The 22251-nt window shown below is 31.6% G+C and overlaps 1 protein-coding gene across 6 annotated transcripts in view; it reads right to left on the bottom strand.

Moving 5' to 3' along the window:
• Nucleotides 1–21545, bottom strand: part of LOC127735978 (NKAP family protein-like) — a 42359-nt gene extending 20814 nt beyond the window's left edge. Inside the window, exon 1 of one of the 6 annotated variants that reach the window (XM_052246462.1) lies at nucleotides 20556–21545. In XM_052246462.1, the coding sequence (XP_052102422.1) occupies nucleotides 20556–21376 (821 nt within the window). In that variant the 5' untranslated portion in view covers nucleotides 21377–21545. Of the gene's footprint in view, nucleotides 1–275; nucleotides 373–5569; nucleotides 5868–9637; nucleotides 9787–20555 lie in introns of those variants that run through there. The other 5 variants (XM_052246461.1, XM_052246463.1, XM_052246465.1 and 2 more) reach the window with 5 other exon arrangements.
• Between the last annotated feature and the right edge of the window lie 706 nt (nucleotides 21546–22251).

Raw genomic sequence — 22251 nt, 5'->3', positions numbered from 1 at the left:
AATTTCTTAACCAAAATCGTCATTATGAAATTTCTCCTTTTTTTTAAATCAGCATTGTGATAAAGCTTTGATTATCAGGTTACATTATCATAATTATTATCATTATTTTTATTATTATTATTTTTATTATTATTATCATTAATAATATTATCTTTATTTCATTTATGTTATCAGGTGTAATTTTGCATAATTAATAAAAATAAAAATACTTATTTAAAGAGAAAATTGTAAGTAATAGTTTTAATTTATCAAATATAAAATAATCAAGTACTCACGTTTGTTTAAAAATTGGTGGGAGAGTCTCGGGTGTCATACTACAAATATGTTAACTTATTTGTTGTCGATTATGAAATTTAAAAGTCTATCATATTGTGCGCTTGAACTATTCCTGAATATTGATAATACAAATTGAAGGGCGAATGATATTTAAATCCAGACTTTGTATTTTGACAACGTTTTCTAAAATTGTTGGAAAGTAGCGAAGTAATTAAACAAGGTGGATCTAAATTCGTTGTGTAAATAAAAGAATTTACTCAAGTTATAAATGACGACAATTGTACTGTAAGACTTCAATGAAGTCTTGTAACTCAAAGAATTGTAGTAGAAAGTACTGGACCAAAAGAGTTTGGAAACCTAGTCAAACATAATAATACAAACATAGCTTATATCAAACTTATCAATTCAGCCCAGTAGTCAGTAAGTACTTCGGTACTAACATGATTGATTACATACCTTTCTTAAATGGTCCGTTTATACATTTATAAATTATTGAGAAACTAAGGTTCCAACTCCCTCAGGCAAAGTTGACCTTAAATGAATTTGGTTATTATTTTTAGGTCCTGATTGGTCAAATAGCCTTTCACCTGCTTTGGCTCTCAAAAATCCTTGGCTTTCAAATATTCGGCTTTGAGTGTTTCTGATCGAGGTAAATCTAGAAAAGCGCATAACATTTAGAAAGTGTTATTTTAATTTTTGATCAAACATTCTTTCGTTTTGTTAGTCTACTGTTTTCCATGAAATATTTGGGACCACTTATTCTAGAAATACCACTCTTTAGAGATAACTTGATTGATTGGTGGTTGCCGTGGCAAATATTTCATATATATTTATGACGAGAACAAATTAACATTACGACCTTGAAAAGGGGGTCATGCAGGAGCGATACAGATAATGTAGACTTTATAAGGACATTCTGGGAAGAATCATAACATTTTCGTTACAACAGGTCACCCACGGGTACCTCCTTAAAACTTACGTGCAAAGAATGTTATATTCTCATAAAAATTACCTTTTATTTATCGTCAGTTATCAATATATTGATAAATCCAACTCGCACGCGCTCATACGGGTCTTATTGGCGGAAGAAAAAAAATCAAGATTAATACATAATAAGTTTTCACTTAAAAAAGTAAAAATTCAAAAAACTGTAAGTCAAAGAAAGCCTGGCAGACAACACCCCGACCAAAAAAAAAGAAGACAAAAATACAAACAAACGTCTATAAAACAACACTTAACTCCGGATCTAGCAACATGAACCTCTCCGAAAATCGGGGTGAACTCATGTGGGGTTTCTGCTCCACTAGTTGTACCATCGTGCAGCTCATGTCAGGCAAACATCCGGCGATAAGCTGAACTAGGTAATATCATGGAATAGAAGATGGGACTGTAATTATGACAAATGGAACATGTCCGTGGTCATATAACACAGCTATTTAATAACGGTCAACCAGTTCATGATAGCGTCTGTCAAACTTTCAAAGACATGACTGGAACTTAACCGAGAAGAACCTTTGGTTCAATATATATCTTAAAAGCAGAAGCCCTCTATTAAGAAAATCATAACAGGAGTCCTGGAATACCGTATTTACTGGGAAGATTGTTGCTACATAGGTAACCTTAGAGTCGCCTCCGTTGTTGTAAAGTTGAATGCTTAACCGATAGAGTCAAGATACAAAGAAGAATTTGTATCTATGGTATTCTTTATTTCAAGGTAAGAGGAATGGATGTGATCAACAAAGTCATTTAACTTTAAATTATGAACTGAAAGGACGTCATCTTTAAAGCGGAATGAGAAGTTAAAGGGTAATCCTATCTTCGTTCTTTTTGTGTGCCTAATGCGAGCAAAAGAAAAAATTGGCGAGAAGAGTAGCACAATTGGTCACTACAGGAATGCGGATTCTCCTTAAAAAATAACTCCACCAAAGTACCATCACGTTCTCATTAAAAAAATCAGGAACATTGATGATGCCAGTTTCATAGAACTTTTTGAAAAAATAAGTGTTTTGTACAAAATATTATTTCCCCGTCCTAAAATAATATTTCAAAAAGATATTTCTTCTAAGTAGGCAGTTTTTTCATAAAACAAAGTTGGAATGATTCTTACAATCTGCCTTCAGGTTTAAAATAAGAAATTTTTGTGTAAAAATGTAAAGTCAAATATTTTTATAATTTGGACAATGAGAGGAACGTGGATTTTATAAACTTACATTTTGATTTTTAAGTGTACTCATCCGATTCACTCCATCCCTTAAGTCTCGTTTTGAAAGATTGCCTGTAAAGTAATTTGGAAAAGATTTCGTTGTGCATTTAGAAGATCTAGCAGTATAACGTTGTTTGCAAGGATATTTTTTTTAAAAGTTTTGACAAGGACGTTTGAGAGAGGCTGTATCACTGATATTCAACACCGTCTCCTTATTTAATACTATCAAGAGTTCTTTATTACTTAAGCGTTATATTTTTGATATGTGTTGCTTAAGCTTCAACGAATCATGTGAAACATATTTCTCAATTTATAAGTAGGTCTAAATGGAATTAGTAATTCTCTCTATCAACTAGTTTATTCTTCTATTTGTTTATTTGTTTGTTAGCGACTTCTATTTAAATCACAAAACCAGCGGATTTATTTGGTTGTGAAGATCAACAATAAAATTATCTACACCCTCTGGATAACGAATGTTTTAAATGACTTATTTAACGGAATTTAAAGTCTACGTCAGATACTGTAGATACATGAAATTGATATTTGACAACCTGTGAAATATTATACTTCCGGATGGCTAAACATGACAGGATATGTTGGGTATACATCAATTACACAGCAACCCTACAACACAAATAACCAAAAAGACACCATTTGGTCTCTTAGACTTCGAGAGTTGTCTCATTTGCAATCATTCCACATCTTATTTTCATATGTACCTAAAATGAATTCTTCCATCAAAATTTCACATTCTTGTTTATTATAGGACCCCGACATAAAACAATATGTCTGTCATTTAAAATAAACCAAATAAAATATAACCAATTCATACCGAAAAAAAGATATTTTACATTGAATGATCAATCACACAAATAAACAATCAGGTAGACTCCATTTTAAATACAAGGGTGTCCTAATTGGCTTGAAATGGTACTGAAACAAGAAATTTTGTGAGTTTATATTGTAAAACAGGATCTACAAATTCGTGCTTATAATTTTATACCATCTTTAGTAAAAGTAGAACACAATCAAATTCTTACTCATTTCAGTACACAAGAATATACAGTCAAATGAGTTTATAAATATGCATAAAGCAAGAAACACCCCACAAAAACGACAACCACATCTACTTCAATACTGTGACTTTTAACTATTTTACTAATATACATTTTAAAAGTCAACATGTTTTAATTAAGCATCAAACTATTTCAAAATAATCGTAATCACATCAAATATTTAAATCCCCAAATGTATACAATTAACATAAGAAAACGTTTAAATGAAATCAACCTTATTTATTTTACACTGAGGGTAAAAAATACACTGTTTTTATTTCGTTGTAAAAGACACAATCATTCAAGGTTTCTAACATGTTCAATTAAAAAGAAGATCTATTCAAGTTGGTTATAATCTTATTAATTCATTTTACACATATTAAGAGGAAAAGTGTCATCTCAAACTGTAGACGTGAGATGAATGTATGTAAAACCAATGTAATACATTATTTAATTCATATAAGGATGGGTAAAACAAATCACTGATTGTACAAGCCGTTGTTGCCTTTTTGTGGTCTGTTTTCTTGTATATAAAGCTGAAATCCTAGCCAAAATTAAGGGAAAGATTTCTTTGAACCCCCAATCTGTTGACGGAATAAGCAAAGCCATACATGAATCCGTCAGTAAAAGTCAATTCCAAATCCTTTTTAGAAGTTGTCATAGCGCGAAGAAAAACACCGAGATTTTGGATTGGAAATTAGAAATCCATAATGGCCTGTGTGTTTGTTGAAGTTGTTTTTTTTTCCAGTACGATTGTTAGGAAATTTTTTTTACTTTATGTGGTTATTCAACAAGAATTTTGATAATTATTTAAATCATTTGCATTGTTAAATAAAATCTTATATTGTTTCAAAGTATATGGATACTAAGACTCCCAGTGTCCAGGAAGTAAGATCCATGCTAGGGAGCATCGGGTTGACAATGCAATGCGCATGCATACGTAACAATACCCGTTCTGACAAGGTCCCATACAACAAAGTTACGTGCAGTTAATATTCATACTTGACCTGTTGCAATATAATTCTATTCGTTATAATAATTCCCACGTTTTATAGTGGAAAAGAGTATTTAAAAGGCCATATAATGTTGTGTAAGGTTAAAACGCATTTCTTATCAACTGTATGTCATTGATAATTATAATACATAAAAGTTCAGAAATTTAGATGTAATAATCGACTATTAATTGACTAAATACATGTATAAACCCGTTGACGCAACGACATGTACCCTTTTAAAACCCATTTATAATTTAAAACATTTTCGTTGCATATTTTACATATAGATTCTTTGAATGATTCTCTACAGCAACATATACTATAGATGTAGAAAAATTGACCTCTGGACATAATTTTGTACTGAGTATATAAAAATAAGGAGATGTGGTATGATTGTCAATGAGACAACTATCCACCAAAGTTCAAATGAAGTGGATGTAAGCAATTATAGATTTAACAAAGAAAACCCCATACCGTATAGTCGGCTATAAACGGTCCCGGCATGAAAAATGTGTAAAAATTCAACTGAGAAAACTAACGGCCTAATTTATTACAAAACAAAGACAGACATGAACAAACAACATTCACTGAAATACAGGCTCCTAACTTCGTACTGGCACATACCGAATTTGGCAGGATTAAACATGTTTGTGGCACCAAACCCTCCCCTATCCTAAGAAAGTGGTGTAACAATACAATATAAGAACAAGCTGTAAACATCAGTTGAAAAGGGCCTAACTCATCAAATCGATACAAAGCAGAAAAATAACTAAAATATACCAATTTCTGTGATCTCCCTATAGACATTATGACAAAATCTGTCATCAAAACCAAATTAATAAAAAGAGAGTAAACAATAGTAAAATAATAACAATGAAGCTTAGTGACTACAACCTTTAGGGTGATAATCAACGACCAGTATGCCGTTCGGATTTTTTTAGATTTAAAACTCTGCATCGTAACAATATCGGCAAATTTTTTTCAATTAGAATATGCAATGGAAGTTAGTAAATAGATAATTTGATAGCTTTAAAACTTACTTTGATCTGATGTCTCTCTCATTACAGCCAGCCATAAACTGGACTTTCCTTATTAATGGTAAACTTACAGTAGCCATCCAGAATATTCCATAACTATCACATATGTACACTCAAAATCATAATTTCATTGTTTCAGTTGAAAAACATGTTGACCACTATTGCCATAATAAATATTATTGTATTGTTAATTCCAAATAAAGAAAAGGTGATTAACAAGAATGTTGTTGATTAACGGATTTTCGCTTGTGTTGATCTTAATCTGCTTCGTTTTAAAAGTTGATCCAAAATTACATAACTTTATGCTTGAATAAGTTTATATTTTAGTTTATACTAACTGTGATTTGTTAAAAGAAAAAAAAAATCACTGACGGATCAAAACTCATCATTTAAATACTTTTTTTTTATACTAGTAGTCTGATTCAAAGTATTTTTATCACAGAATTTTGTTTAAAAAACAACTGAACCTTTTACCTCTGCATTTTAATATTAGTATTTTACATGTCCAAGAAATAGTAAAACTTTCTACCACGACACTTATGATCACTGAAACATTGAAAATCTAAATCAATAACACATCAAACAATTTGTCGATCCAGAATGGATATATATTTGATATTATTATTTAAATTGAACATATAAATTATAAAGAATTTCCAATAAAGAATATATAATGCAGTCAATTTAAGAAATTTGTTAACTTTTTATTTCGATAAATAAATCCACTTGACATTTAAAACTCATTTATACCATTTCTATTGGTTACAATTATAAATACTATAATACCTAAGATAATATTATATAATATAATTGTTTAAATATATTAAGCTCAATTTCAAAATGCAGAAAAAAATAATTTCGTATTTAGTTACTGACATAATACTTCCATGAAATATATATATTCGTCACAATTTCTACATTCTATATTTTTTTTTTGTACAAGAAGGATTTTATTGACTTCAGAAATATAATGGATGAATGCAATAGTACATTACAATGCAAATAACTGAAGATATATGTATAGATGGAGGTTTTTAAACATAGCCATGTATACCTCTACTGTATACAGTAACACACCCACTCTTTTACGGCTACTAAACTAGTGGTTGATAGAAAAAAATAGGTCAATATATTTACATTTAGACTACATAAAACGATATGTAAACGTTCGTCATTTGTAGGTATGGACTTCACAGATTTATCAAATACTTTTCAACATACAAATCTTAGGAATAATCCTACCCAAACATGTTCAAATTTATTTGTTGGAATTTGTTTTCAGAACATTTAAAAATTCCATCCGCCCTTCACCTTTTTTTTTGTTGGTTTGTTGATATTAACTCTGTATATTTTTACAAAATTGTGGTCGTTTAATAAGAATCGTAAAGTTCACAATGTCAGTTAAACTATAAGAGATAAATGATAGTCTCTTTCAAATGCTACCTAGTTTTTGAGCATTTGAGAAAATATAGAGCGTGTTTACATTGTCATTTAGGGGCCTTTTATAGCTTGCTAAGCGGTATGGGGTTTGCTCATTGTCGAAGGCCTAACGGTGACCTATATATGTTTACTTCTACGTCATATGATCTCTGGTGGAGAGTTGTCTCATTGGCAATGATACCACATCTTCTTAATATTTTATCTTGACAAGTTAGTTTAGAAACTTGTTGTTTGTTGAAGACCGCATTTTGACCTCTACATGTTTTTTGGTCTTTGGGTTGCTAACAAACACCACAATTTCCTTTTGTTCATATAAAATAAACTAATTTGGTAAACTGTATTTGTCTTGGTATCACCCGTGGTTATTATTTTAATACTGTCATGATTTGTCTTGGTATCAACCGTGGTTATTATTTTAATACTGTCATGATTTATTATGTAAAATTTGTTCTATTTTGCTATTCGTTGTGTATTTCTGAAAGGAATTTGATATTCCAACTCACTAAAAGGATAAGTTATGTGGTAATTCTTTGAGTCATGATTTGGCTCTAAAGTATTTATATATCTTTTGCTGTCCTGACTTTCAGCTCTGAGAGTTCCTGATGAAGGTTAATCTAGAAAGAACACTTCAAACAAAGGAAAATCGCGTAAAATTGCACATGTTTTGTATTTTATTTATTACAACGATGAACAAAACACGTATTTATGTTATGGTTATGATAAGGAGATATGTTTGTCAATGAGACAACTAACCACAAGAGACCAAAGTACTTCAATTTTCTTTCATTTAAAATATGGACCTTAGTTTTATCGAATCTTAGGGAGCTACCATTTGATTTTTATGGGGGGAGGGGGCTAGGATGAAAAATTTTGTCCTGCATTTTTTTTAGTTGTAATCTCTGTCCTGCCTTTTTATTTTTCACTCTATTCGGTCCTGCCTTTTTTTTATTAGTTTATCCTGTCTTTTTTTTTCAAATTTCATCCTAGCCCCCCATAAAAATCAAATGGTAGCTCCATTACCGAAACTATAAATATACCAACTAAGTTGGCAAGTCAGATAACGTGCATTCCCCTTCAAACGTTTCTTCTGTCCATTAGCATATATAAACCATTGCTAGGGTTATCGGACCATAACTCCGAGATGACATAAAGCATCCAAGTATCAATACATTGCCCAAAGAAACTGCTTATTTGAAAAAAAATCCAGTAGCAATATAGATCAATATAGGCTTTTATATTGTTTGTGTTCTATACATACTCCAAGGGTGATTGGGGTACAGAAAAGGGTCATATTGGTCCTCTACCCTTGCAAACGTGGTGGGGCGTCCTTTTAGCTAGTTTAGCTATGCGGACTGTATAAAGTCGCAACTAGGTCCGGTCTGAATGGGGATATTAAATGAAATGCCTCGTGTAGGGCGAGCGTCACGCTCTCTGCAGTTGACGAACCATTGCAACAACTCACCTAGGGCCCCGTGGTTAACCTGTTACTAGCTTAAATGTCTTGCCCCTATCTAACATACCATTGTTGACCAGTTGCAGTCCCCAATTTTTTATCAATGCGGTCATACCTTACATAACCTACCTTTTGTATTATAATTATTAATTGTTTCGGCTCGTCCTGAATATATATGAAACATTTTCCACTGGACGTTAATCAAGGATAAGCAAATCGATCAATATTTAGTTACACAAAAAATAAATGAATCAGGCCATGTTCAATCTCAATTTCTTCGGCTAAAAAACAACTGTTTGGAATAACTCCTATATACTATGTGAGCTTAAATCAGTATTTATTCATTTTGTATAAAGTAATTACAAAACAAAAAGATTGTTTCGACGGACGAGACATTGAAAATAGAACCGGTCGTTTGATAATATTTTCATAATTGTTTCTTCAATTACTTTACCATGTTAGACTTTGCGTTTTTGTCACATCAGCGTTGACACCTAAAATATTAAATCATTGTTGATGTATTCAATATTCATAATCCTGAAAGCTCTCAACAATAAAAATTTCAAAATTCATATGCACAAAAACTTACGAATCATGTTTATTTTTCGATTGCTGGTATGCAAAATCAGACAATTTTCAGTCCCTTACTTTCATTCTTAAGCTTGATTTGGTCTGTAATATACATGATATATAAAAATAAGAAGGCCTGATATGATTGCTGAAGAGACAACTCTCCACCAGAGACCATATGACGTAGAAGTTTGTATATCAGCGGACGTAAAAAAACCTTTCAACTTTCATGAAATTATTGTATTATACTCTAAATATAAGCAATGCTGAATTCGATGTACAGTATTACATCAGTTAAAAAAACCAAAATGTATAATCATTTGAGTAAAGAACAACATTGATATATAAAATAAAGTCATAGGTCTGAATCAAAACGGGCACTTTACATAGAAATTGATGGAGCAACTCGACTTGAACCCAGCGTCAACCACCTTTACCATATCAAGTATCGATTACTTTTCTCCGTTTTTCGCCCTTTGGTCAATATTTAAGAAATTAATTAGCATAACAGAACCTAATCAAAAAGAAATATTTTAAAGTTTCTAATAAAAGAGAGGAGAAAGATACAAAAGGGATATTCAAAATTAATAATAATTGATTCAACATACCTCCTGAGCGGATGAATTGTTTCATAACAAAATGTTTTATGTTTTTGGATGTAGGGTAAAACTTCGAATGTGTCTAAAAGTCCAAAAGAATTCCAAGATGATAGCGTCGGTCTGTAAATAGTCGCCATTTTTTCACGTTATGATAACGACTATGGCTTCAACATAATAAAACTTCACAAACAAAATTTTCACAATAATTAGTACCACGATAGTATGTCACATAAAAGATAAATTTACCGCTATAATTAGTTCACCCAATTTTGTAGATAATTAGAAAACTTTAAAGACCTTCAGATTCTACTGTGAATATTTCAATGTTACTATGACTTGCATTGTTCAAAATCTGTTCATATAAACATAAAGCAAAACAAAATCTTTCTTGTTTTTCTAAAATTGCCATTATCATGAAAATACAACCTGGATCATTGCTTTTAATTTAATATATTATACTCTATATTGGTACATATAAAAAAAACTACTAGTGAAATTAATTATGACTAAATAAGCAACGGTGGTGATTGAAAACGCAGAATCTCTTACAATAATAAAAAGAACAAGAGATTGTCCATGTTCATGCAATTCATGTAGTTAAAGTAAACAGAGAAAACATAATATAAAGGTTGTATTACTGAAGAAAAATATACTAGTTAATTATATAATTAAGTAAGTTTCTCCCGCTTCAGTTTTGACCAAGTCGTAACTAAGTAATATCTGTTTGTCCGATATACGACTGGTTGTCATGCTGGTCTCTATTAAACATTTTTGAAGCAAATAAATAATGACAAAATTAAATCTAGAACAAATAAAAAGTTATACGCCTTATTTCTACTCAAGATTTTTTCTTCATTTTTTGTTTGGTTGTTAGTGAAGCACTACAAATAGATTTTATGGATTTCTTTAAAGCTAAAAACACACCTTGATTTTAGTTAAATCTTTTTAATTGAGAAAGTCTTGACATTTCTTACAAAATGGTTTGTGATTTACTCTCCTACTAATTGTCGTACAATGAGAAAACCAATCCAACATAAGATACCGCGACCGGTTTAAAAAAATAATACTTCATTAGTTCCCTACCATGAAGACATATTTATGAAGTTACACCATAAGAATGATTGAAAATCATACAATATTTTCAAATTAGTTTAAAGTGGGTTTTTTTAATTGTTATGGCAATATTGAATAACGACAATGCATGACAATGCTTGGGTCTTAATATAACCAGGAAGAATTTACAAACCACTTAAAGTGATTTTATTCTAGATGTATTTGCATAACAATAAGTTATTTATATGATTTTGCGAGAAAAAAAAAACCAACCAAAAGTCTCAAAAAATTGAAAATGGTAGCTAAAATGAATAATATATCATGTAAAACTAAATAAAGATACACCATACACTAGCTGTGAAGCATACAAACTTTCTGAGGTAAGAGATATATTTCACAAAGATAGTGCACAGATAATAGGTCTGAATCTAACCAACAAATACATTTGCAAAGTTATAGAAAGCCATCTTAATTGGTTTCGTGTAGTTTTTACTTCATTTTACAGATAAAGGGGAACACAGGTTTGCACCAAAAATGCTCGAATCTTCGAAGAACATTATGCAGTTTGTTTGAAATATACCACATAATCAAGTCCCAAGTATGAAAAACGAACATGATAAAAAAAAATAAATACAACAAGTCGCAAGTAAGAAAAACAAATCTGCTTACAAAATTTAAAAGATTTACAAAAATTAACATGATAAAACGTTTACAACAAGTCGCAAGTAAGAAAACAAAGAAACACAAAACATTTAAATTCCATTTTTATCATATTATATGGAATATGTATTTTATGGAATGTGGGGGACTTAATAACTGGAAAGTGATTTAACCATATTATACTTTTATGTGATCACGCTATTTCTGTATTTTGTTGCTAATATTTATTTACACGAGAAATAAAGGAAATTGAGCTGAAATAACAGTGTGATTTTATTGAAATAAATCTGAAACACGGAAAACATTTAAAAAGGGGGTCCATGCCAAAAATGCTCCAATTGTCGCTGTCACTAATCACGGGCAGCTGTATTTGGTGATTAGATACACCAAATTAATTAGTTTTCTGCTATTCATATTTATATCTTTCAACACACCACATACAGTGGAAAGGTAAAGAGAAAAAAAAAACATAAGTGAAAAATCTTATTTGAGATGGATGTCAACCCGAATCAAACAACATTTTTTTAACATGTTTGATAAATTAACACAGTTTTGAAAGTATCGATTTTCCCTTGCCATAGCTGGATGTTCGAGCGTTGTTTCGACTTTTTTTTCCAAATTCACAAATAGTTTGAAAGACTTGAAATATGCAGATGAAACTACATAGGTTGTTTCCTGGTTTCCTCATGCATTACGGTTTTTTATTCTTGTATCTCAGCTTTGGAAAAAGGATAGGATTTAAAAGCAGTTTTTGTTATAACTAAGAGAACTATTTCAAGGAGCAAATAGGTTCGAAGAACAGCAAGCCTTGCATACAAAAAAAGTCTGAGTGGGTACCATATATATCATGTGATAAATTAACAGTTTTAAGTTTAAGTAAATATCATAATACCAAACAAATCCAACTTTATGTAACATACTGACTCTGTTAGAAGCCCATCTAAGACATTTTAAAGGTATGAAAAATTGAAACAAATTGTACACATATGAACCACTTCTTTTTAATCTCATGTAAATATGCTTCCCTAGATTTTGTTTAAATAGGAATATATTAACATTTTCACAATATATTTCAAGGGGTATTAACAAAGTGAGATATAATAAAGTTCATTTAATATCAAATACAGATACGTAGATAAACAAATTTGCCATGTACGACTATTATTGTCACCACAATAAAGAGGTTCCAAAAATAATTTAAAGCAATTAAGACCAAAAGTGCATGCAAGTTGTAATATTCTTTGTTAAGACCAGGAATTTTATGTATTTAAAGTGCTTGGTTTAACGTTCAAACTCAAAATCTAATATATGAATCTTGTGGGATGACGCTGTTTATTGTATATTATAATAATAACATTATGTGTGAAATCCGAATCTTAATTGAATTGAATATGCCATGTTCGTCCGAAATAAAACATGTCTCTTCTACACACTAAAATAGTTATATATACATATATTGACAAGTGTCAAAGCATTTTCTTTAAATCATATCTTGTAATATTCATACATTGGTGATAAATCACAATTTTAATAACAGAAGATGTGCAATATAGCGTCTACTATAAAAAGGTGATACGCTGAGTACGAGTAAAAATTGAATTTGACTTTTAACACCATTCACGAACTGACCCCTAAAAGAGTGATTGGATTTACGTTAAGAGAGCAAAACAGTCTCCCGAGCGGGGTATTGGATTGTAAGTATAAGACTGGACGTGCTGCATATATATATCCGGATATGGTGTACAAATTTTTGCACCTCATGTTTTCGGTATACCATCTTTTCCGCAAGTTTATTGTTTTCTGTTTGGTAATAAATTAATAATAAGATCTATTTTGTTACATCTTGTGATCCGTTTAGTTGGCAATCGCCAATGGCAGTCAGCAGTGTTTAAGAACATCAGTTGTCCGACCTGCTAGTCAAATGCGTTTTGTTAAAATATACTTTTTCACTCATTTGGTCTTTTGGAAAATGTTGTTTGTGCTATATTTAGACCCCTCTACCAAGAAATTTGATTTGCATGCGCACGTATAAAAATTGCGGTTTTTATCCAACGCAATCATAGGTTTAAACGTTGTTTTCAATTTAGACTTGTTTATATTTTTTCGTTTGGGCTTGTATTATATTTGCCTTCGGGTTAATATGATCCGTTCATCCTAATTTGACTCCTCAAAATTCGAGAGTCTATCCTAAATTGAGGCAAATTACATGGCCTTCCAAATACTGTCTCGATTCCTAACATCACTGAAGAGACATTAATTGTCGAAATCCGGATATGGTGTACAAAAATCTTTGCACCTTTGTTTGCGGTATACCATCTTTGCCGCAAGTTTATTGTTTTCTGTTTGGTATTAAATTTTTAATTAAGATCCATTTATTACACCTTGTGATCCGTTTATTTGGCAATCGCCAATGGCAGTCAGCAGGGTTTAAGAACATTTGTTGTTCGACCTGTTAGTCAAATGCGTTTTGTTAAAATATACTTTTTCACTTTTTTGGTCTTTTGGAAAATGTTGTTTGTGCTGTATTTAGACCCCTCTAACAAGAAATTTGTTTTTGCATGCACACGTATAAAAATTGCGGTTTTTATCCAACGCAATCATAGGTTTGAACGTTGTTTTCAATTTAGACTTGTATATATATATATATATATATATATATATATATATATATATATATATGTAACACCCACATAGACAAGATGTCGGAAGAAGCGACCACAATTACAAAAAAAAAACAGTCATCAACCCTCATTGTTTAAACTTCGATATTACTGAAACCAGAAAACACAAGAATGATAAAACTAGCCATCTACCAAGGAAATTATATACCCATTATGAGCTAAATGTGAGCTAAAATGAGCTAAAAGCATGACTTATCCACACCTGTTGCAGTATTATGTTTCAGAAATCCTTAATGAATATCTATAAAATTATCGGTAGTGAGAGGAGATTGAGGAACAACAAGTACAAAATGATCCATGTTTTAATATTTTTTTCCCTGTTTTTCTTCATTTGAAGTTACACATAGTTTAATTTAAAATATGCACATTCAGACTGTATTTAAACAAGCATTTACGTTTTTGTTCTATTTAAGCATGGCAGATTTTAAACAAGAGTGTACTTCGACTAGAGAAGATTTCAAATAAAAAAATGGAGGAGATACATTTGATTCCGTCTTTTCTCCGAAATTTATCACGGTAGCTAGGGAGTCTAAAGAACAGGAAGTTTATCACGGTAGCTAGGGAGTCTAAAGAACAGGAAGTTTATCACGGTAGCTAGGGAGTCTAAAGAACAGGAAGTTTATCACGGTAGCTAGGGAGTCTAAAGAACAGGAAGTTATCACGGTAGCTAGGGAGTCTAAAGAACAGGAAGTTATCACGGTAGCTAGGGAGTCTAAAGAACAGGAAGTTTATCACGGTAGCTAAGGAGTCTAAAGAACAGGAAGTTTATTTGGCAAAGCTTTGCTTTAGTTTGATATCATGGTATCATTTATTCGTTGTTATAACTCTCGAATCAACAGTTTTATATCAAGCAAATCTCACCATATAAAATAAAGCAAGATTTATGTCCCATACCGACTGTGCAAGTCGGTTTAAGAGTTAAAGGTACGAAAAATTCTTTGTAGTGTCATGTAAACATGTTTCATTGGATTTTATTTAAATATGGCGTATATATTTACACTTTGACAATGTACTAAAACACATTATTTATATTAGTAATATTTGCAAAGAGATATACGAATGATCTTATTATATAATAAAATATTCAAAAGTACGAAAATTATTGTAATAGAAATTCAAAAATAAATCTAAACAAATAAGACAAAATGTGCATGTAAGTGTTCAAATTAAAGCATGTCTTTGTACGGACTTTAAATTGTATGTTAATTTAAGTGCCTGCCTCTGCGTTCAAACTCGTAGTTTTCAATTTAAAATCTAATGTATGCGTCGTTTGTAAAGACTTTGTTATTTGTATTATATCCTTGTTTGTGAAATCCGTTAAATCGAAACTACAAATTTCGTCTTAAAAGAAACACGTCTCTACTGCACATTCAATTAACCAAATATAGATACATTTTGACAGGTATCAAACGTTTATCTCAAACATATCTAGTTGGTAGTATTCATGCATTACATGATGAATGATTATAAATCAAATCCACTTTGCACTAACAGGAGATGAGACGTAAACGTATTGTTCAGTTGACTGTTATCTGTTTAACATTCAGTTGCAAAACGTTTATCTATATTCAGAGCGAGAACGAATAGAAATAAATCAATGTTAGGTTTGATACGACAGGAATGAAGGGTGGAGTAATTTGAATTGCCATTGAAAACATAGTGTTTAGAAGGGTCAAAATTTTGAATTTTGGTTGTAATATCGGTCACCTTCGTGTTGAGAAGGAACAAAATTTTGAATTTTGGTTTTAATATCGGTCACCTTCGTGTTGCGAAGGGACAAAATTTTGAATTTTGGTTGTAATATCGGTCACCTTTGTACCACTTCAAAATTATTACTAGGCTTCTTTTACCCGAAAAGAGTAACACATTCTCCCAATGATGGTCACGTATTAAAAGTTCCCATTCCAACTGGACGTGCCGCGTATATTTATTCACAGATGTCTGAATTTTGTTCAAGCTATAACGTTGATACGTAATTTCCGGAGACGTTCCTATGATTTAAATGCTATAAAGACCACAACATCCCCTGAGTTAATGTACACACCAAGTCCGGAAGGTTACTGATATTATCAAATTCGGTTTTGCTTTCAAGTTCATAATATGTTAAATATTTTGTCAATTATTTTAGACTGAGTAATTTTTTACATTACCTTGGAGTTAAGTGAATTATTTTTTATTTACTATTCTTGCCACCTACATACCTCGTAAACATGACTAATTGACGTTTAGTCATAAACTGTCTGTAATAATGGAAATATGTGATGCTGATATCAGCTCTAACATAATAAGTGTTATAATTTATTATACTAAGAAAGTAATTACAAGGTTAACGAACACTTATATTACATATTGCAAGTAAAGGTACAATTCACCCATGTAAGTAACTGCTCAGGATGGTCAGGCAATCATGTCGGTCGCATGGAAGTCAACCCTCTATTGGCAAATGAATTATTCGAAAGAGCAAATTCCAAATAGTCTTTTAAAGAGGTAAGTGGTGTAAAGTTGAAGTCAACCCTTGGAAAGTTTTACGAACGCCATCACTAGTTTGTTGACGTAATGGAATATACAATTATGTGTAACTGTTCTAATTTTCCTAACCGTAATCCCGTCTGCTTTTCCGTCATTGAGACATCACCAAATGAGACTTGTCTCCGTTTTTGTGCATTTTCAATTAGCAACATGACGGGTTTCTCCAGTGACACATATTTACTAACCCTTTCGAAGCACATGAGATCCCCACCAGTTGATGGTGGGGTTCGTGTTGCTAAGTATAGTTTTTATATTTTGTTTTGATGACCTTTTTGTCTTTGCTTTGTCTGTCTGTTTTGCCATGATGTTGTCAGTACTCCTTCGACTTATGCGTTTTGAATGTCCCTCTGATATCTTCCGCCTCTTTTTTAATTGATTAAATCTTTTAAAAGACAATTTGACAAAGTTTATATATAGTATATGCATGGTAATATTACAACAACCACCGGAAAAAAAGTCTTCAACATTGAAATATCTAATATAAAAGTAAACAAATTGTGTAAACTTATTTTCTGCACCAAATAAGCGTAAACTGTCATATCCCATTACATTTAAGTCAGTTGGTTATCTTTCAACTAATCATAATTGTAATCAGGAAATAGTCTATACATCATGAACTAAAACATAAGTTTTTGGTGGTGACCCTTAGAAGAAATAGAGTGATTTGATGTTTTGAATATAAAAGAGACGAGAATGTGTTTAAATACGAATCCTAATTTGTATTAGATAAAGGCAACAGTAGTATACCGCTGTTCAAAAGTCATAAATCGATTAAGAGAAAACAAATCCGGGTTACAAACTAAAACCGAGGGAAACATTTATCAACTATAAGAGGAAAACAACGGAACAACAGAAACACTGAACTGCAACAAAAACAAACGCCAAAATACATAGAAACGAACTATTTGATAACAACTGCCATATTCCTGACTTGGTACAGAACATTTAAAGAAAAAATGGTGGGTTGAACCTGGTTTTATGGCTAGCCAAACCTCCCGCATATATGGCAATGTTAAAAAATATCGCTAAAGTGACAAAACTACGTGACAAAAAAACAGTACAAACAAACGCACGAAAACTCAACACAGAGAAATGCATAAATAAATAATATAATAGTACATTACAACATATAAACCGCAGAATAACAACCGACATCTTCCATTAATGACAGTACAGGACACCACAAACTGTATGTCACATGAATAGATCAACGCCACAAAAAGTGAAGTATTTCTGTGACGTATATATAATCTTGAAATTCATACAATTATATGGAGCGAGATTCAAAAATTCACAATTATTTTCACAATACTAGTCCAAATAATTATCATGATTATGACGGTATTGAAAGGCTCTTTTAAATTAATGCTGTGACGACGTCATAATCATTTGGACTAACACAATACTTTATCCATGGAAAATGAAAATGAACTCAACTATACTGACAAATAAGGCATATGTGAAATGTACCGAAAATATAGAATTCAAACCACAAACGATAAGATATAACACAATATCCAACCGTACTTACAAAAGAAACATCATAACTAAATACATGAATGTTGGATGTATAAATACCGAGACACGTCGTATAGCAATGCAAATTCACACTCGACAAAACAGTCCTATTCGGGAATAGGTCACGTTCGGTACTTAGCAGACAGACGACGTAGATGGTAAACCACAATCTAAGACGTGGTAAAAATGTCGTTAGTTAATTTAGAAACAAACACATCGTATAGATCAACCAATTCGTGATGGTGTCCATAAAATTTACGGAGTGTCATTTTTAATCTTTCCTCCTCATAACTCTGTTGGAGCAGTTTCTGCGTAAGGAGCACACTTCATGTATATGAAGACCGTATACATTTATCCGGATTGGTTACGTGCTGGCTCTTTAGAAAACATGAAAGTGAATTTTACTGATACCGAGGCTTTGATTCCCTTGTATGTAGCGTTTTAGTGGAGAAGCAGAAACATCAATTTACATAAATATATATGTTCAATCAATTCTTGTATTATTTAGAGAACTTTCTGTCTAGTCTAAACATAACACTTTTTATATTAAAAATGTACTATATTTTGAACGTCGTATGTTACCCACTTTTTTCTATCAGATTGTGGCCTACTTGACATTAACCTGTTCTCTCACTCTCAGGTGTAAAGCCGTAAGTGTATTATCAAAGTGTAACAATATGTTCAGTGTCAGGTTGAATAAAACGAACAGATTAATTCTCAAAGAAGGCCATATTGGTATCCGTAAAATCTAATGCCGTAGTTTAATGAGTTGGTTTCTACTAATAATCATACTTTAATTGAATCAGATACCATAAGGAAAATCATTTTGTTTCGAGTTTAACATTTCCCATTTACCTATTCATATATCAAGTATCAAAACCTATAGCATGAAATGCCGTTTTGAGGCAGAGTAAGGAGCCATTTCGTTTTAATATATGTTTTACAGAAAATTTCAACATTGTTTTTGCTCTCTCTATAATTTACGTCATTTCAATGATATTACTACTTAATTGATGCAATGATTTTTTTTAAACATTATTGAGTTCAATTTCTGCAAAACTGACTCCATATATATTGTCTCTAAATATCATCATGTTGTATATCCTTCTACAATTTTCACCCCTTGAAGTATATACTTAAGATGACATTGACAAAATTATTTGGATTTCATACTTGGGCATGTCAAAAAACGATTCTTGGCAAAAAGTGATGAATATACCAATACCTCATTCGTAGGTCTTTACTGCATTACATAAGAAATAGTGTGTTAATAGATTCTGTCAAATACAGCGACATCCTTGATGTATCAATATTGTTATATTATAATGTGTACTTACCCAGAGCAACATGACGGGTGTCATATGTGGAGCAGGATCTGCTAACCTTTATCCGAGGTCATGTCCGGTTTTTAGTTGGGTTCGATTTTCATAGTCATAAGGCTGTTATATAGTGTTTTGTGGACTGTTGTCTATTTATAGTTTTTCGTTTTTGCAATGATTTTGTCGGTCTCCCTTCACTGGTCCGATGCCACTACTGGTAGGGGTCCCCCGAGGGTATCACCAACCCAGTAGTGAGCACTTCTGTGTTGACATGATATATCAATGATGTTGTCATATTTATAAATTAACTGTTAACAAAACTCTAAATACTAAGGACTTTCTACCCCAGGAATAGATTACTTTAGCTGTATTTGGCAAAACCTTTCGGAATTTTGGGTCCTCAATGCTCTTTAACTTCGTACTTGATTTGGTCTTTTAACTTTTTGATTCGAGCGTTACTGGTGAGGCTTTTGTACTATATTATAAGCCTGGTATCTTTGATAAGTTTTCTTTTAGCATTACGGGTATCGGATCTAGCTTTGTTTTCCTCTGCCTTTTTATAAGAAACTAACCAGTAAGGCCCATTTACCAACAAGTTCGGTTTAATGACCGATGAAGTTCTTTAGTCTCCTTTGTGAGTTTGTTTAGTATCAAACAGTAAGTGTTTCTAAAATAACAGGATTAACCCAAGGCTATTAAAAGGAAAATGTAAAGGAACATATGAAAAAATGACGAAAAATATGTGTCTCTTAGTACATCTTATAAATGAAATGGGAGACTGACATTTCTTTACGTAATAATCGTCCTCATTTTACTAAAATGTCATAAGTGTTAAAAGAAATAACGAGTATTGAATTGAGAAATGGCAGCAAATTTTATCACCGCTTTTTAAAGAACATCGAATTACCTAAACTTTGCATAACCGTTTCTCTCTGTATGATTTTTTTATGATAGATCTTTTTTTTTTACTTGCGTGTGTATTTACCTTAAGATTTTTGTCAAACATGATTTTTTGAAGCTTAATACATTGAAATGAATACTATATGTTTGGTTTTATATATTCTTAAGAACACCTTTTATTGGTTTCTAGGTCGTGATTGCGACTATGGTTTGAAGACAGGGGTTTGCTTTCTCAGCTTTTATGTTATATGAGAAATATTTACATACCCTTGCTGATCATTTAAGTCAGTCACATCCACTTTTACGGAATTTGTTTCCTGTTCATTTTCCTTTTCAGGTTTAACTTTATCATTTGATTTGTCCGGAGAAAAACCTCGTTTTGAATTGTTCTGTACTTTCATTGCACTTGCTGCTTCTTGCTTTTTAGATTTTTCCAATGAATATCCAGGTTTAATTTGAGGTAGCTTTTTAGTTGAAACTCCTTGTTTTCCTGGTGATGTTGCTCTGGTTTTATCTTCATTTCTAGCAGTTTCACTGCTTTTCCTTTTCTCGCCAGAGGATTCATTCTGATTGATTAAAACGTGATTTTTTACAACTGGACGTGATGGTGGTTTAATCTGTTGTAAACTGCTCAAAGAAATTGATTTTGAATTTTTGACATTACTATCTCCTAGCGTTTGAATCTCTTTAACGCTTTTTTCAAAGTCTGGTGACTTTTGCGATCTAATAGATTTAGTATCCTTAATAGAATTTTGTGATGAAACAACTTCATACTCAATATCTCCATTTGCATAATATTTGAAATCGGATGCTTCCCCGTCTAATTGTTTTGGTGATTGTGGATTTGATCTTGAGGATATCAACACGTCCGAGGTAGGAATATCACTTGATTTTGAAGATATCAATATGTCCGAGGTAGGGATATCATTGCCTTTTGCGTGAAAAGAAAACTTTCCTTTATTACCTGAGTTTGAAGCATTCACACTTGTGTCTACATTTTCTTCATTTACATTGACTCCATTAAATCTACGATATTTCTCTCCATTTTTATATAAATCTCCCGTTTCTTGATCTTTTACAATCTCCATGAATTTATTTGAGTGTATTTATAGTCAATGTGTCCATTCGTGTCAGAAACGTTTATAATACTAGTCGCTAATGCAAAAAAGAGAACTCTACATCTTGTATTATTTCAAACTCATTTCAAACATGAATACAAAATATTTCTTATTAGCTTTTTATATTTCAACCGTACTTTAGTTACTGGGAATTTATTCATGTGTGCAGAGTAAATGTTTTAAAGTTCTTAGTTTGTTTTAAATAATTACGGTTGTAAAGCTTGGACTAGTTTTGAAGATCGTTAAAATCTAAAGGAAACCCTTTCTCATGGCAGATTATACTTTACCACTTACAAAAAGGTTTGACGTTGTGCTTTACCATAATGATATTGAAATAGTTACTGTTTAGACATTTAACAAATAGAATCTTTTCAATTTTGTTTTAATTGGAATGTAGTGTTTAAATGTCTAACCTTCACATACTAGTAATTGGTATACATTAATCGGTTATATCGGACGTTTCTCTATTAGAACATTGAAAGGTGTTACATGTTGATATGTGATAGGAAAATGGACTTCTTAATTCTATCCTTGTTTCGTGTCAGGGATATTAATTGTCGCCATTTCAGTCAATCCAAATGATTTTAAAAACCGATAATCTGACTGATAGTGGTTGAGTTGTGGAAATCAATATATATCGTTTTACTATAATCTAACGGTATGATGAATCTAGTTTCGATTGCTTCTCCATTTAATACACTAGTAACTGTTTTCACTACTGAAACGGTCATTTTAAACTGAACAACTCTTAAATGCATGAATTTACCGCAAGGAAACTTTTTTCAGTTGTCCAGTACATGTTCAGTACACTGGCTACCTCGAGCGATTAAGTATCGATCAGTACT

Source organism: Mytilus californianus, unplaced genomic scaffold, assembly GCF_021869535.1.
Source record: "Mytilus californianus isolate M0D057914Y unplaced genomic scaffold, xbMytCali1.0.p SCAF_3, whole genome shotgun sequence".
NCBI classification, from domain to species: Eukaryota; Metazoa; Mollusca; class Bivalvia; order Mytilida; family Mytilidae; genus Mytilus; species Mytilus californianus.
Note: the sequence above shows the minus strand (reverse complement) of the source record. Positions and strands in the feature narration are given on the sequence as shown.